Source organism: Nannospalax galili, unplaced genomic scaffold (genome assembly GCF_000622305.1).
Source record: "Nannospalax galili isolate Female #2095 unplaced genomic scaffold, S.galili_v1.0 scaffold1609, whole genome shotgun sequence".
In the NCBI taxonomy this organism is placed as follows: Eukaryota; Metazoa; Chordata; class Mammalia; order Rodentia; family Spalacidae; genus Nannospalax; species Nannospalax galili.
This window is the reverse complement of record NW_008359102.1, coordinates 746,343-760,804: the sequence shown is the minus strand read 5'-3', so window position 1 is coordinate 760,804 and position 14,462 is coordinate 746,343. Positions and strand designations below refer to the sequence as shown.

Sequence of the window (14,462 nt, the reverse complement as noted above, 5' to 3'; positions counted from 1 at the left end):
TGTGTAAGTCCACCTATGCCTAAAATGTCTGAAGAGGCCCAAAGGGGGCGATGTATCCCCGGGAACTGGAGTTACAGACAGTTGCTAACACCCATGTGGGTGCTGGGTACTGAACCCAGGTCCTATATAAGTAGAGCCTGTGATCTTAACCACTGAACTGTCTCTCCTGCCCTAAAACAGTTTTCCCTATGGAAAATGTCAATTATTTGGGTTTTAGTTTGACCATTAGAGAGTAGTATGCCTAAAGAGCAGTAAAACCTCTGTATATGCTCTTTCTTTACGATTGTGCTACTAATTATCTGCTCAGATTTGTGGTTTCAAATAATTTGTGAACATGTCTTTCTTTCTAGTTCGCAGAACATTTATTTTTCATGATGTGTTGGTATTTTGCTATAAAAATAAAAGAACAGCAGCAACTGTGATTTATACAATCTCCACAGTGCTTGCAGGTGCCATGCTTCTAGTGAAGTGGCAGGAATCATTCAATTATTTAGTTCTTTCAGATTCTATGAAGCAAATAGGTATATTATACCCATTTTACCACTCAAGGCATCTGAGACACAGATAAGTAAATAAGAAAGGCAAAAACAATCATTCCAGACAGCTGAGTACTAAAATCCTGTGGTCTACATGGTATTTTAATGTGCCCTCACTTTGATATGGTAAGCACATTTCTGAAAAGTAGCACAAGAAATTGAAGGGTTAGGTAGGCTTAGAGATGCATGCTTATAATGTTGCTCTTGGGAGGCAGAAGCTGGAATATTGCCACAATTTAAAGCCAACTTGCTCTCCATTGTGAATTTCAGGCAATCTAGGCTACATAGAGAGATGCTGTCTCAAAACAAAACCAAGAAAAATAAAATTAAAAAGGAAGGCACAACCAGAAGTCTTTACATTAAATCAGTATTAAACTACTGAGAACTTATAATGAAGTAATTAGTGGTCAGTAGCATCAGCGTGTGATTAGGGCATGACCGTAGAGCTGTCCATTTGCAGAGCAAGCATGGTGTTTTTCTTTTGATGCTTTGTTCACACTTCATGTAATATTTAGGGAATGTCAGTCATTCCTATCAATAAATGTAATTCGTATATGTGTGGAGTGATTGATATGGGAAACTGTTTAGAGTTTGATAGATTATGGGAACTTGAAATACTTCTGTCATAAAATCCACTGTTCTCCTTTATAGGAGCATGATAGATGAATTATATTATCTTGGGAATTCTTATCTAAGCTTGTAAAAACTATCTTACTTTGAAAAAATTATTTATTTATTTATTTATTTATTTATTTATTTATTTATTTATTTATTTATTTATGTGTGTTTGTGTATGCACACATATATGTATGTTTGCCCATAGAAGGAAGAAGAGGAAATTGGACCCCTTGGAGCTGGAGTTACAGTTATTTGTGAGCCACCAGATGTGGCATTGGGATCTGAACTCTATTCCTCGGATAGAGCAGTAAGCACTCTTACCCAAAGAGCCGTATCCCCAGCCCCTCCTGTACAGATTTTCTTACCTTTTTTTCCTTTGAAGAATGACTATTCAAAAGTTAGCCAACATGAAATGCACAAAAATTCATTAAAAATCTGTAATGCAAAACAAAAAATGTTAACTAACATGATCTAGAACATAGTTGTTTTATCCAAATGATTTATAAGGTCAATTATAGAAATTATTTTTTCCTTGCTATGTCAGAGAAGTCTGGTGTGGAAATCTGACTTTTTATGCAACCGCGTTATTGAAGAGCTAGAAGAAATGCCATAGGATCAGTCCCAGGGTATCAGAGACAAATGGATCCTCACAGTGCTTTTCAAATATCCATTGTCCTTTTTTACCTTTCAGATATCATGTCTACCATGTCTAATCCAAATTAACAAAGACCAGAAAGGGCTCCCATTTCCCTGGTATTAGACAGATGTAGAGGACAAAGTTCCAAGTGTTACGCCTACTAGTTGTGACTAAGTGTTGTTACTCTATATCTCACTCTTGCATCTTTAAAAATATTGATGAACAAGTTACTCTGTCTATATTGAAGGGGCTCATGAAACACAGAGTATATAAATTTTACTAAAGTAAAATAAGGAAATAAAATGCAGAATCTCTCTATGCGTGTGCTTAATCTTAGTCATCTATATATGGCAAGACATGCAATCTGATTATGAGGATTTATTTTCATTTTAAAATTAATTATTTTTATTTTAAATGTACATATTTATTGAATAGAGTATGTAAATTGATACATATATAAAATGTATAATGATCAAATGAGATTAGTTAGCATTTTCACCTCTTTGAATATTTTTTTAACATTTTTGATTATCACATTAGAAGTATGCATATTTATGAGGCATAGTGTGATATTTCAGCATATATGTACAATGGATACTGATCAGATAAAACTAGTTGATATTTCTTTCCTTATACTTTGTGTTTAGAGCTTTTGTGTATCTCTTAGTTACTCTTAAAATGCATAATAGGTTATTGTGAACTGCAGTCACCCCACTGTGTTGTATAACACTAGAAGTGACTATTCCTATGTGCTGTTTGGATACTCATTAGCCAGTTTGCCTCTAAGCTCCCTGCCTTCATCCCTCCCAGTCTGTCATTATTACTGTTCTGCAGTTAGACTGTATTTGTTTTTTAGCATCCACAAATAAGAGCATATGATACTTATCTTTCTCTGACTTATTTCACTGAACATAGTATCCAATTACAAATATTTTTCTTGATAATGATTGGTTGACATTCTCTTTATGCCTGATTTATACCCATTATTGATACATACCCAATGTTTTCAGCTATTCATCCATGCTAGGCATTTTGTTTGATCATATAGTAGTTATTGTGAAAAGTATGACAATAAACAAGGGAGTTCACATGTTGCCTTGATAGCTGATAGTATTTTCTTTTGCTCTATCTTTGGAAGGATAGCTGAATTATATGGTAGATATAAGAATTTTCATACTTTTCTCTCTAATGACTGATGGGTCTTAGTTTTTCTCACATCCACATCAACATTTTTTTTTTCCTTTTGAGGGCAGCCATTTCTCTCCTTGGGTCCTTTAGTCAAAACTTTGAGGTGGCTAGTGAAGTTGAGGATTGTTTTTTCAAAAAAATTTGAGTTACTGGAACTGGAGAAATTGCTTAGAGGTAAAAAGCATTGGTTGCTCTTACAGAGGATTAAGGTTTGGTTTCTAGCACCCATATGGTAGTTAACAACTGTCAGTAACTCCAGGTCAAGATGATCCAATGCCTCTTCTGACATCTAGGGGCATTGCACATACAGGTGCATTTACATATATTCAGGCAAAACACTCATAAATATAAAATATAAATGTAAATAAAAACGGTTTATTTAATTTTAGTCTCTAATTTTTTCTTTTGAGAAATGTATATTCCTTTAATTTGCCCATTTTATAATGAGACTTTTTGGTTGTTCTTGAGACTTTTGTTTCATTTATATATTGTGGATACAAGTTATTTGTCAGATAATTTGGAAGCTAGCCCCTTTTCTGGATGGCTTCTTTCTCTTTTGATGTTTCATTTGCTCTGTGTTCTAAACTTTTGGTGTCTTATTCAAAACCTGGATTGCCTTTACTGATGTCGCAAACTTCGTCTCATTTTCTTTTAATAAAACTCGTTTCAGTTCTTAGATTTAAGTTTCTAAGTCCATGGATAGCAAAACTCTCTTTTAAAAATTAACTTGGTGCCAGGCACAGTGGTGCATGCCTTTAAGACCAGCACTCAGAAGGCAGAGGCAGGTGGATCTTTGTGAAATCAAGGCCACCGGATCTACGTAGTGAGTTTCAGGCCAGCAATGGGTAAGGGAGACCCTGTAAAGAAAAACAAAATAAAACAATAAATAAATAAATAAATAAATAAATAAATAAATAAATAAATAAATAAATAAAAAGTAACGTTGCTCTGAAAATTTTAGTTTGGTAGGATGTAGCTATGTGATGTGTGGTATGTTACAGATTATCAAAAGCTTCTTAGCATTTCTCACTTGAAGTTGTTACTGAATCTCATCCAGTCCCTTCCCCTGATAGAAATGATAATTGAGACTTTTAGCATCTCAATCCTTTTCCTCCCCCTTCTCCTTCTTATCCTCCTGCCCCTCTTTCCTCACCCCTCCTCCTCTTCCTCCTGACTATGTTGGGACCAATCTTGTGTGGTTTAATCTGGCATCATATCAATAACCTTTTCTGTGCCTTCTGATTGCTAGGATTACAAGTCTGTGTGCCAAGCCTGTCTAATTTTTTTTCACTATACTTCTAGGAATATATTTAATATAAGGTTTATTAAACTCAAGGCACTGCTTGCAGCAACAGTATGTACACAACATACATTTTGAACCATTTTTCTATTATATTTTATTTATTTGTGCGCACATGCATGCGTGCATAAATGTGGGAGGGGGGGTGTTTGTGTGTGTGTGTTTTCCATTGCATTCCTATTAGGGGTCAGAGGGAAACATGCAAGATTCATTCCACTTCTGCCCTTTATTTACCAGAGGTCCAACTCAGGTTGTCAGGCTTGACAGCTAGCATCCTTACCCACTTGTCATCCCATTTTTCTTTTACAGCACTACAACATTTATTTATTTACTACTATCAACTACTATCACTATCTGCCTACAAACTTCATTTTTTTCAATAGTCTCTACCTATGAAGCATAGCTTTCCCCAATTTCCCTCTACCCCTGAAAATATCCCAGGTTACATTTTTATTTATTAACAGTATTGGATGAAATTATTCTGTGATATCAAATAATTTCTAAAATTTCTCATTTCATAACACTATTTCTTGTCCAACAGTATATAAAAGATGTTCCTGACAGACATGAAATTATTTTCTTAGCTCTACTCCAGAATTCTTGTGAGTTTTGATCTTTTTGTTAACACATGGTTTCAAACCTCACTGTACTTCATTCAAACTCACATGTAAAAGATCCACAAAATTGCTCTCTGCAAATTTTGAGACTTGGTCACATATCACACATTAACAATCTCAAAATGCCATCAGGTCCTTAGGGAGGTGTGATTTGAACGAGAATCCCCCCAAACGCTCCAAGAAGTTAAACACTTGAGCAGTTGGTTGTACTCTTTGCAGAAGGTCATGGAACATGTCAGGAAGTGTGGCCTGACTGAGGGAATTATGACAGACTCTTATCCCTCAGGAACTATAAGCCAAATAAATTCTTTATTCTGTAAGTTTCCTTGGTCATGGCATTTTATAACAGCAACATAAAATTAACTAGTACAGGAGGCTAGGAAAATAGTTTGGAGGAGAAAGAACAGGAAGAGAGGAGGAGGAGGAGGAGGAGGAGGAGGAGGAGGGGGGAAAGAAGAAGAGGATGAGGAGGAAGAGAAGGGGGAGGAGGAAAAGGAGGAAATGGAAGAAGAGGAGAAAGAGGAGGAGGAAGATGAGGGAGGAAGAGGAAAAGGAGGAGGAGAAAGAGAAAGAAGAAGAGGAAGAGAATGAGGAAGAAGAGGAAGAGAGGAAGGGACAGGAGGAGTAAGAGGAAGAACAGGAAGAGGAGAAGAAGGAAGAGGAGGAGGAGGAAGAGGAGGAGGAAGAGAAGGGGAGGAGGAAAAGGGGGAAATGGAAGAAGAGGAGGAAGTGGAAGAAGAGAAGAGGAAGAGGAGGAAGTAAAAATTCTAGGTTTGAGGATGAGCTAGCTGGTATCTGTTACATTCTTCTGTGAATTTACAAAGCCCTGGAGCCACCATTTATGCCCTGGGAAGTTTCACCTTAAATTTCCTTCCTATCAGGTGCACTGAGATAAAATAGTTTTCAATTTTAGTGTCTCCAAATTAAGCAAAACTCAATGACAAAATTATGATGTGCATATTAATCCTTCTGAGAATTACTTTAAAACATTATCTAGCAATGAAACTTAAGATAAAATTCAGTAGTTTAGGAATACTTCTTAACTTTGTGCAATAAATTATATACTAAGGGCCATTGCTATATGCCGGATTCCAAATAAAAATCACCAACATCACTTAATTGAAAGCAGCAAGGTAAAGTTTTATTATGGCCAACTGGGCTGTCTATATCGGGAATAAAAGCAGCCCCAAACACCAGTCGGCCAGAATATTTATAGGAATACAGAAAGCAGAACAAGTGGGCCAATCAGGTTTATACAACACAGCAAAATTTGAACATAGCAAACTTCGAATTTACCAATCAACTATTAGTCATTGTGCAGACACGGGCTTGGGTAAGCGAAGCAGGTTTACAGAAGTGAGATAATGGTTAGTCAACTACTGGCCTAGATTATAGAGAAGTGAAAGAGGTTTAGATAAGTAGCCTAGATTACAATACCCTGTGGCATGTGGTCAGGCCATTTCTTGAAACTCAAAGTTGCTCCTCCCTTCTAGGTATCTTTCATAAGTATGGTAAAGGGCACTTCTCCTGAAACGGCTGCTTTGGCCAAAATGGAGTAACTTAGGCTAGGTTAGCTTAGCTGAGATAGTTCATTCACCATTCCTTTTGGAGAATATCAAATTTTGATATTTTATTATTTTTTATTGATCTAGTTTGGAGGGAGTTGTTTTGTGTCTGTATCATCATGAATTTATTATCCAAGATTTTACAGGAAAGTTAATAGAACCATCACTACTGGTTCTGTTAGTGAGGCTAACCAGGGACCCAAAGTTTTCTAGTAGGTGTATTATTATTTTTTTTTAGCTCTGTAGATTTGATTTACAGAAAAATTGTACGAATGCCTCATTTTAATGGTTCTGGCATCGTTAGTCTTAACAATAAGCTCACTAGCAGACCCAAAGAATTTTCCAGCTTTCAGTTGAGAAAGAAGCTGGTCATTTTTCTTTTGGAGTTTTTACTTTTAAACTGTCTAATTTTTACCTTTTATTTTATTACTTTGAAGAGGTAACCTTAAAATCCTTTTGGGATAAGAGCTTCCAAATACTTTTAACATTTTTGGCCTTTGGGACAGAATACTTTGATAAAAGGCCCAAGGACATTTTGACTTTTAGCCAAGAAAGAAACTGGCTACTTTTCTTTGGGGTCTTTTTACCCTAGCTGCCTAGCCAATTTTTAATTCCTATTCTTATCACACCATCCTCTGAAGAGGCTTACCCAAATTGCCAATAGGGAATTGGGACTCAGACCATTCTGGCTTCTTCCATGCTGAACAGGGATACAGGGTGAGGCAGTTGGGGTACCCCCTTCAGTGGGTCTATCTGAAAGACTCCCAAATTGCATAACTCTTAACTATGGGGAGAAAAAGAAGGTCCTTGAGCAATGCCTGGGAGACATGACAGAAAAGTAAAGGCAAGAATAGTTATCATTACAAGTGTTAGACAAGGAACCAGAAAGAAAGTCACAACAGGGAAAATTTCAAATTTCCATTGGAATTTCTTGATGAGAGCTTACAAATCCATCCCTCTATTGGGTTTTGCCTCACTTTTCTTTTGTCTGCCAAGGCTGGACTTGAGAGTGATGGACTCAGGATTTGCTTTTAGGCATTTTGATAGCTGTTGGAGTGGCTAGAATCAGTCTTCTAGACAGGGAGAGAAAATAAATTTGGCCATCATTTTAGAACAATAGTAGCTGCAGGTGGGCACTACAGTATTGGAGACCAAGAATTGAAGTCTTATACCTGAGCAGCATTTTCTTGTTAAGAACAAAATCATTATTGAGGAACAATTTTCTAAATAACATTTTACCTGGACTTAAGTCTGGTGTCTGGGAAATGCAATCCTTTTGAATTTTAAAGAAATATACTGATTACTTTAATTTTAGGTTATACTTTCCTTTTGGGTGTTTAAGACCATACAGTTGGCCCAAATAAACCAGTTTACTTTTCCTTTAAGGTTGGTTGAGAAGCTGGTCCTCAGGGGTCACCTGGGCTTGGTGGGGTGGGGCCTGGCTCCTCAGGCTTTTCTTTTACCAGTTCGATCTATGTGAAAATAAGTCAAGAGGTCCTGCTTGACCAGGGCTTCGCTTGGAAGCATGGGGGAAATGTTTCCTCTGTGCTGACCCTCCTCTTTGCAAACTGGACACTGGTTTGAGTCTCTCTGGTGGTGTCTCCATGACCTCCCTGAACAAGAGGACAGGTGACTCATCACAGTTACAGGACATATCAAGACACTCCCATAGTGCCCTGGGACATTGTTGACCTTCTAGGGCAAGGAGCAAAACTGTCCCTTAAGCCCTTTTGTCCAGATTAGTATGGGCCTTTAAGTATGGTCCTTAACCATCCAAGAAGGTCAGTTGTACTAGCATGGTACTTTTAATTACTGTTTAATATATACATAAAGCTTGAACAAAACCCAAACGTTCTCAATAAACATGGACTGGAAGAGATTTACCATCACAGGTTAATTAGGCACAGCCCAGTAAAGGGGCCTTAAAACAAGAATTTCGTAAGTCTGTCTCAAATGAAGGTTGCTCTATTACAAACAGAAGCAGTCTCCTTTCCTTTCCAGTTTCCCATACCTTGATTTACAATTTTTAGAAGGAAAGGAGGCATCATATCACATACCTACAGACAGGAAATAAACTAATCAGAATTCAGATCAAGCTTCACCGAAACTGTTTTCTTCTAGATTGCATACATCTGGTTCAAGGAGGTAGACCTAGTTTTTCTTGAGTCAAATCATTTTTGTTATGGGTAAAAGAAAGTGCCAAAAGTAACATTTGCATAATACAGAGAAACATAAAAGACATCTTTCAATACTTACCGGTAACCTAATACTTGTTTGTACCCATTTAATCCAAATCTCCAACCCAGTGCATAGCACAAGCCAGGAGTGGACTGAAAATTAACAACTCTGTATCTCCATAAACCTGTTCAAACCTTTAATAAGTTTGGTTAAAATGAATTTCATTATCCTTTCTATCACAGAAATATTTTCTTATTTTAATTTTTACATATAAATCTTTTACTACTATAGTACCTTTTAAATTCAGAAGACAATTTGCAATTAGAGCAGGATTAGAGCAGGATTCTGGGAAGAATAGCTGGATACTCAAGTGAGGGTCCAATGACCCTTCTTATTTCCCCTTTAATGAAGGAAAAAACCATCAGCAAGCCCAGTTGTGATGACCATTTGTAAGCAGGCACAGCTGGAATCATTAAGATGATAGTTCTTTGACTCAGAGAGTTATGTACATAGATTAAGATAAAGAGTTAACATTACCCACGTACACATTGTGCTTCTAGTTCCCAGGTAGGCCTTATAGTTTAGAGAGTGGTCTATCGAAGAAGGTGTATAAACACAAGGTAAAGAGAAGCAACTGGCACCCAACCTCCAGCATAATCACTTATGGAAAACTGTACTATAACCCCACTCAGAATTTAATAAACCTGTTCAATAATATTCATAAACAAATTTACCAAGCAATTAAGATTTTACCTCAAGCCTTGAAGGAGGTTTTAAATGACCAAGTCTCCTTATTTAGAGGTATTTTAAATAGATTTGGAAAATGTTTATTTTATATAAACATATCTAAATGCAGAGATAAATTGTACCCTGGAGTAGAGGCAATCATTTTAAAATGTATATTCTTAATAGGAACCATGTTGTAATTTAACAATTTCAGCTTATATTAGAACTTACTTACAAGTCAATTTGATATCTAGTAAATTATTATTTACTAACAGTTCCCTTAGTATTAAACATAAGTTTATACATTCACAGCAGTCTCATACAATAAATACTGTGTTTATATACAATGTCATGAAAAACCACTTTTTAAAACCAAGACTGATTACCTTGATGAAATTCTAATCAGATGTATATAAAAGAAACTCTTAAAAACCAGCTGTACTTTACATATACATCCATACATACACATATATAATATATTATATATGAGAATATCACCTCAAAAATGGCTGGGCTGAACAAGGCCATACATATTGATGCTAGACATGAGGACTTTCACTTGAAGAAAGCACTTTCAAAACTATCATTTATATTTCAATACAGTAAATATTTCTAACTGAGTTTCAGACTCAACAAGTGATGAAAAACAAAATCATACATTTCATTTGCACTCAAAACAAACCATAGCCAGAAGTTACAGTATGATTAAAACAAGCTAATGCTTAAACAGTTTTCATTAAAAAGTGGAGTATAAGAAAACAGTTTTCATGAGTATGATTCAATTATAGGTATCTACAGTTAACTCTTTCCTATAGTAGCATGAAGGAATTTAGAAAGTATGAGAGGTGAAAGCAAAAGAGCACAGCACATAGGGTCAGAGGAGCCAGCATGCCAAGTCTGCAGGGCTGGAGGTCTGTGACAGCAACAGCTCAGGCTCAGGGTGGTCTTGTGTTTCCGACGAGGAAATAGTAGGCATGAATGGGGGAACACTTAAGGAAATAAGTACAAAATCATATCACTGCCAGAGTCTAAGAACACATTCTCAAAGAAACAAAAGCACCGTTGCCATGTGGCCATCTCCAGGAGCCTGGCAGAGCTTTTCTAGGTATCAGAGACTTTTTTCATTTAAGCCAAACTAAGATTCCTGGTTTCAGTTATGGATAGGAGTTTAGGAATAGCTAACATAAAGGCTGTTTAATGTAGATTTAAACATGAGAGTTAAAGGGAAGGGTTGCTCCAAGGGAGAAAGGTATAGAGCTATATCTAAGCCAGCAGAGTTTCCAGGGATGAAAAGTATCCCTTCCCCAAACAGGCCACATCTGCCTGCATACAGAGCTGTTCTGTAGGAAACAGAGGACAGGGATAAGACCAAAAGGACCAGGCAGGAAGATCAATCTCAGAATTCATCTTCAGCTCTGAAGATGAGTTAACATATTAAATCTATAACCAACTGGAGTTCATTTTTTTCAAACCATTTCAGGCCTTTAGAGGTCTGAAAGCAACACAAACCAGACCAAGAATGTCAAAATCAAAATACTTCAAAGCCAGCAAACCAAAGAGATACTTTAAAGCAAACATTATAAAAACAAACCCAAACCAAAAGGTATGTAACAAATAAGGTCCTTAAACAACCAGTTCAGATACTGTTTAGGTCTTTGAGACAGGATCTCCCTGTTACCCCAGCTGGCCTGGAACTCACTATATCTAGACTTAATTTCAAACAATTATGATCTCACATAATAATTATATGTCATTGTCTTAATATCTATTGACTTCAGGCCAGGGCAAAATCCCCTGTATCTGTAAAACAGTCTTTAAGCCAGAATCCTGGCTCAAAGCAACTTCTGCATCAGATGTAATGGAAAGAAATGTGAAAGAAATAGCGGTATCCAAACTGGGGTTAGAATTTAGCATAACATTCATTCACAAGGTTGTGTGTTTGTGTGTGTGTGTGTGTGTGTGTGTGTATGTGTGTGTGTGTGTGTGTACTTGCATATATGGGTGTATTTATAGAAATTAATATAAATTGTGGCAACTTTTGGGAGAAGGAAGAGAAAAATAAAAAAGAAAGCACATTGTTAAAATGGTTCTTTAATGACTTAAAATAATTATTAGTTTACCATTGCTAAAACTGAGTGTAGAAAACTAATATATATTGATAATAGCATTAGTTTCTTTAAAGCCCAACATTGATGTTACAGCAGGGTACCTGTGATACACAAACTCTCACATGAAGAAGAGATCCTCCTGCCTCTGCCTGCTGGGTACTGGGATTAAAGGCATGCGCCACCACATCTGGCTTCAGATACTGTTTCGTATAAACAACTAGCACTTGAAAGTTTTGTGAAACATTTAATAAACCTAGAGACATTATCCAACAAATTTAAAGATATTTAGGGTACCCAAATCTATAAACCCTTTGAATGTACTATCAAAATATTATTTTTTATAAATTTGCACGTGTATTTTAATTAGGCATGCTAACATAAATCAAAGTAAAACCAATAATCTTGTGCACAATAAATGAATGAAAATAATAACTGAAGTGGCCAGTTTGCTTTGATGGAAATATATAAAGACAATGATCACAGACATATATGACAGAATTATTTGAGATCTCTAAAACATGACCTGAAATCAGATGTTCAATATACACTCTAGCACTCTTAGACACTCTCTGACCCATGACAAACACAAATATAAGACCAAAACACAGAATAAGAAAAGCACAGACAAATAACATCAGATTGTTGCTAAGTCTAAATTCCAGAAAAATGACCCTACATTAGACTTTGCATCCAGGTGGGTCCAGGGGCATTCCCTCTGGTATCCAACTATGGGGAAGTTTTGTGGCATCCAACTTCTCATCTAGTATGTCTGATCAGTATCCAGAACCATATGGTGGAAACTGCCAGCTAGCCAAAACAAGACGAGAAACCAAAACGAAAGTGGTTTCTCGAGGGCACTCTTACCTTGGTAGTGGTGTGGAGGGAGAAACCGGAGGGCTGGCTGGGGAAGCAGAAGCAGCTGAGATTGATGCAGGTCCCTTGCAGGGGAGTTTCCCGAAACTGGCAGGCCCAGTAGTCCTCTGGATCTCAGTGGGACCTCCAAATGTTATATGCTGGATTCCAAATAAAAACTACCAACACCACTTAATTGAAAGCAGCAAGGTAAAGTTTTATTACAGCCGACCCAGCTGTCTATGTCAGGAATAGAAGCAGCCTTGAACACCAGGTGGCCAGAATATTTACAGGAAAACAGAAAGCAGAACAAGTGGGCCAATCAGGTTTATACAACACAGCAAAATTTGGACATAGCAAACTTCGAATTTACTAATCAACTATCAGTCACTGTGCAGACACGGGCTTGGGTAAGTGAAGCAGGTTTATAGAAGTGAGATAAGCAGTTAGCCAACTGCTGGCCTAGATTATAGGTAAGAGAAGCAGGTTTAGATAAGTGGCCTAGATTACAATACCCTGTGGCACGTGGTCAGGCCATTTCTCGAAATTCAATGTTGCTTCTCCCTTCTAGGTATCTTTCATAAATAGGGTAAAGGGTACGTCTCCTGAAATGGCTGCTTTGGGCAAAATGGAGTAACTTAGACTAGGTTAGTTTAGCTGAGATAGTTCACCTTTAAAAATATTTTAGTAGTTCTCACTGTTGAATGTTAGCATCACTAGCCATAGAATCTGTCTTCTTTTAATGTGTGCCTTAAAATCCACCATCATCTTAAGATTCCTTTGTTTCCAATTGGAGAAAGGTCTTAATTGTTAAATGGAGTGAACATGTAGATGGGGTTTTAAGAACAAGGCAAGCAGGCATATGTGTATGACTATTTTGTTTCACAAAGAGCATAATTTATTTCCTTTCAGTTTTTGCACTTAAAGTAACCACAGGAGTCAGAACCCCATACATACATAGAAACACTTAGCATTTGCATTTTTCTTTCCTACAAAAAAGAAAATTCATGAATGAATTTGTTGGCAGTACTAACAAAGACCAATTTGTACAATAATTGAAATGTTGATTTCTGTCAGCAGATGGAGGTTTACAAATTAATCTTCTTGTCTACATTGCAGATATTTCTTATTTTAGTAACTCTTAGCTTGTCCTGAGTTTTCAGTACTGATGTCTAAAATGTGAAAGAAGAAGACTTAATTAGCAAGGTCAATGAAGAGTGATGGTGTCTAGAACTTTCTCAAACCATACAACATGTACTTGTAGGCCCTTCTGATTAATTTAATTTCTATAATAAACTGCATAAGTTTTGAAATACATCCCAGAGTCAACATTAAATGAATAAGCAATGATTTGTTGTTCAATATCCTTGTGTAGCAAATAAAGTTTGGAACTCATACTTCACTTTGGAATAATCTTTCTCTTCAATTTGATTTCCCAGGGAGCGAGCCTTGAATACAACCCAGCCTGGGTCCCTTCAGCTTACCGTGGGAAACCTGAAACCAGAAGCCATCTATACCTTCAGAGTTGTTGCCTACAATGAGTGGGGACCAGGGGAGAGTTCTCAACCCATCAAGGTGGCCACTCAGCCTGAGTGTGAGTATTAAAAACAGAAAGCCTGTCTTTTGAAACATTTATTTGCATCTAGGGTATCCCTGAGTCCTTTCATAGAAATTTTTGAGATGACAAGATGGAAGCAAGATTTTTGAAGCAATAAGTTTAACTTGAGTACTTTTAAAGGTGAGCTGATATTTAAAAAAAAAACAGCTACCTCTGTCAGACAATAACAGAAAATTATCAACTGTGAAAACTAATCCATCCCTCTAGCCCAAATGTTCATCTCCTGAGAAAGTGGCTTACCTTGCCTAGCACTATTCCACCATCACCCTCTTCCATTAAGTTTTCAAATTTTCTGTTTGTCTATAAAGAGTAAAGTATATTTAAAGGGAAAAATCAATTGCATAGAACTTTTAATTTCAGGTAATTATTTAAAAAAAACTAAACCTGTACTAACTGTACCAAGAAGTACCCAGAGGTGAACTGAGACTCAAAAAATGTGGGAGATTGCTGCTATAGGGCAACATCATCCTCTAACTGTGATCACTATAATAAAATACTAGATCAGAAAGGAAAGCAGTT

The 14,462-nt window shown here is 36.7% G+C and overlaps 1 protein-coding gene across 3 annotated transcripts in view; it reads left to right on the top strand.

The window, feature by feature from the left end:
- The window catches only part of Dcc (DCC netrin 1 receptor), a 791,710-nt gene that overhangs the window by 447,455 nt on the left and 329,793 nt on the right, over positions 1-14,462 (top strand). For all 3 annotated transcript variants that reach the window (XM_029558504.1, XM_029558503.1, XM_008822828.3), the window contains exon 8: positions 13,765-13,919. In XM_029558504.1, coding sequence (XP_029414364.1) covers positions 13,765-13,919 — 155 coding nt within the window. The remainder of the gene's footprint in view (positions 1-13,764; positions 13,920-14,462) is intronic.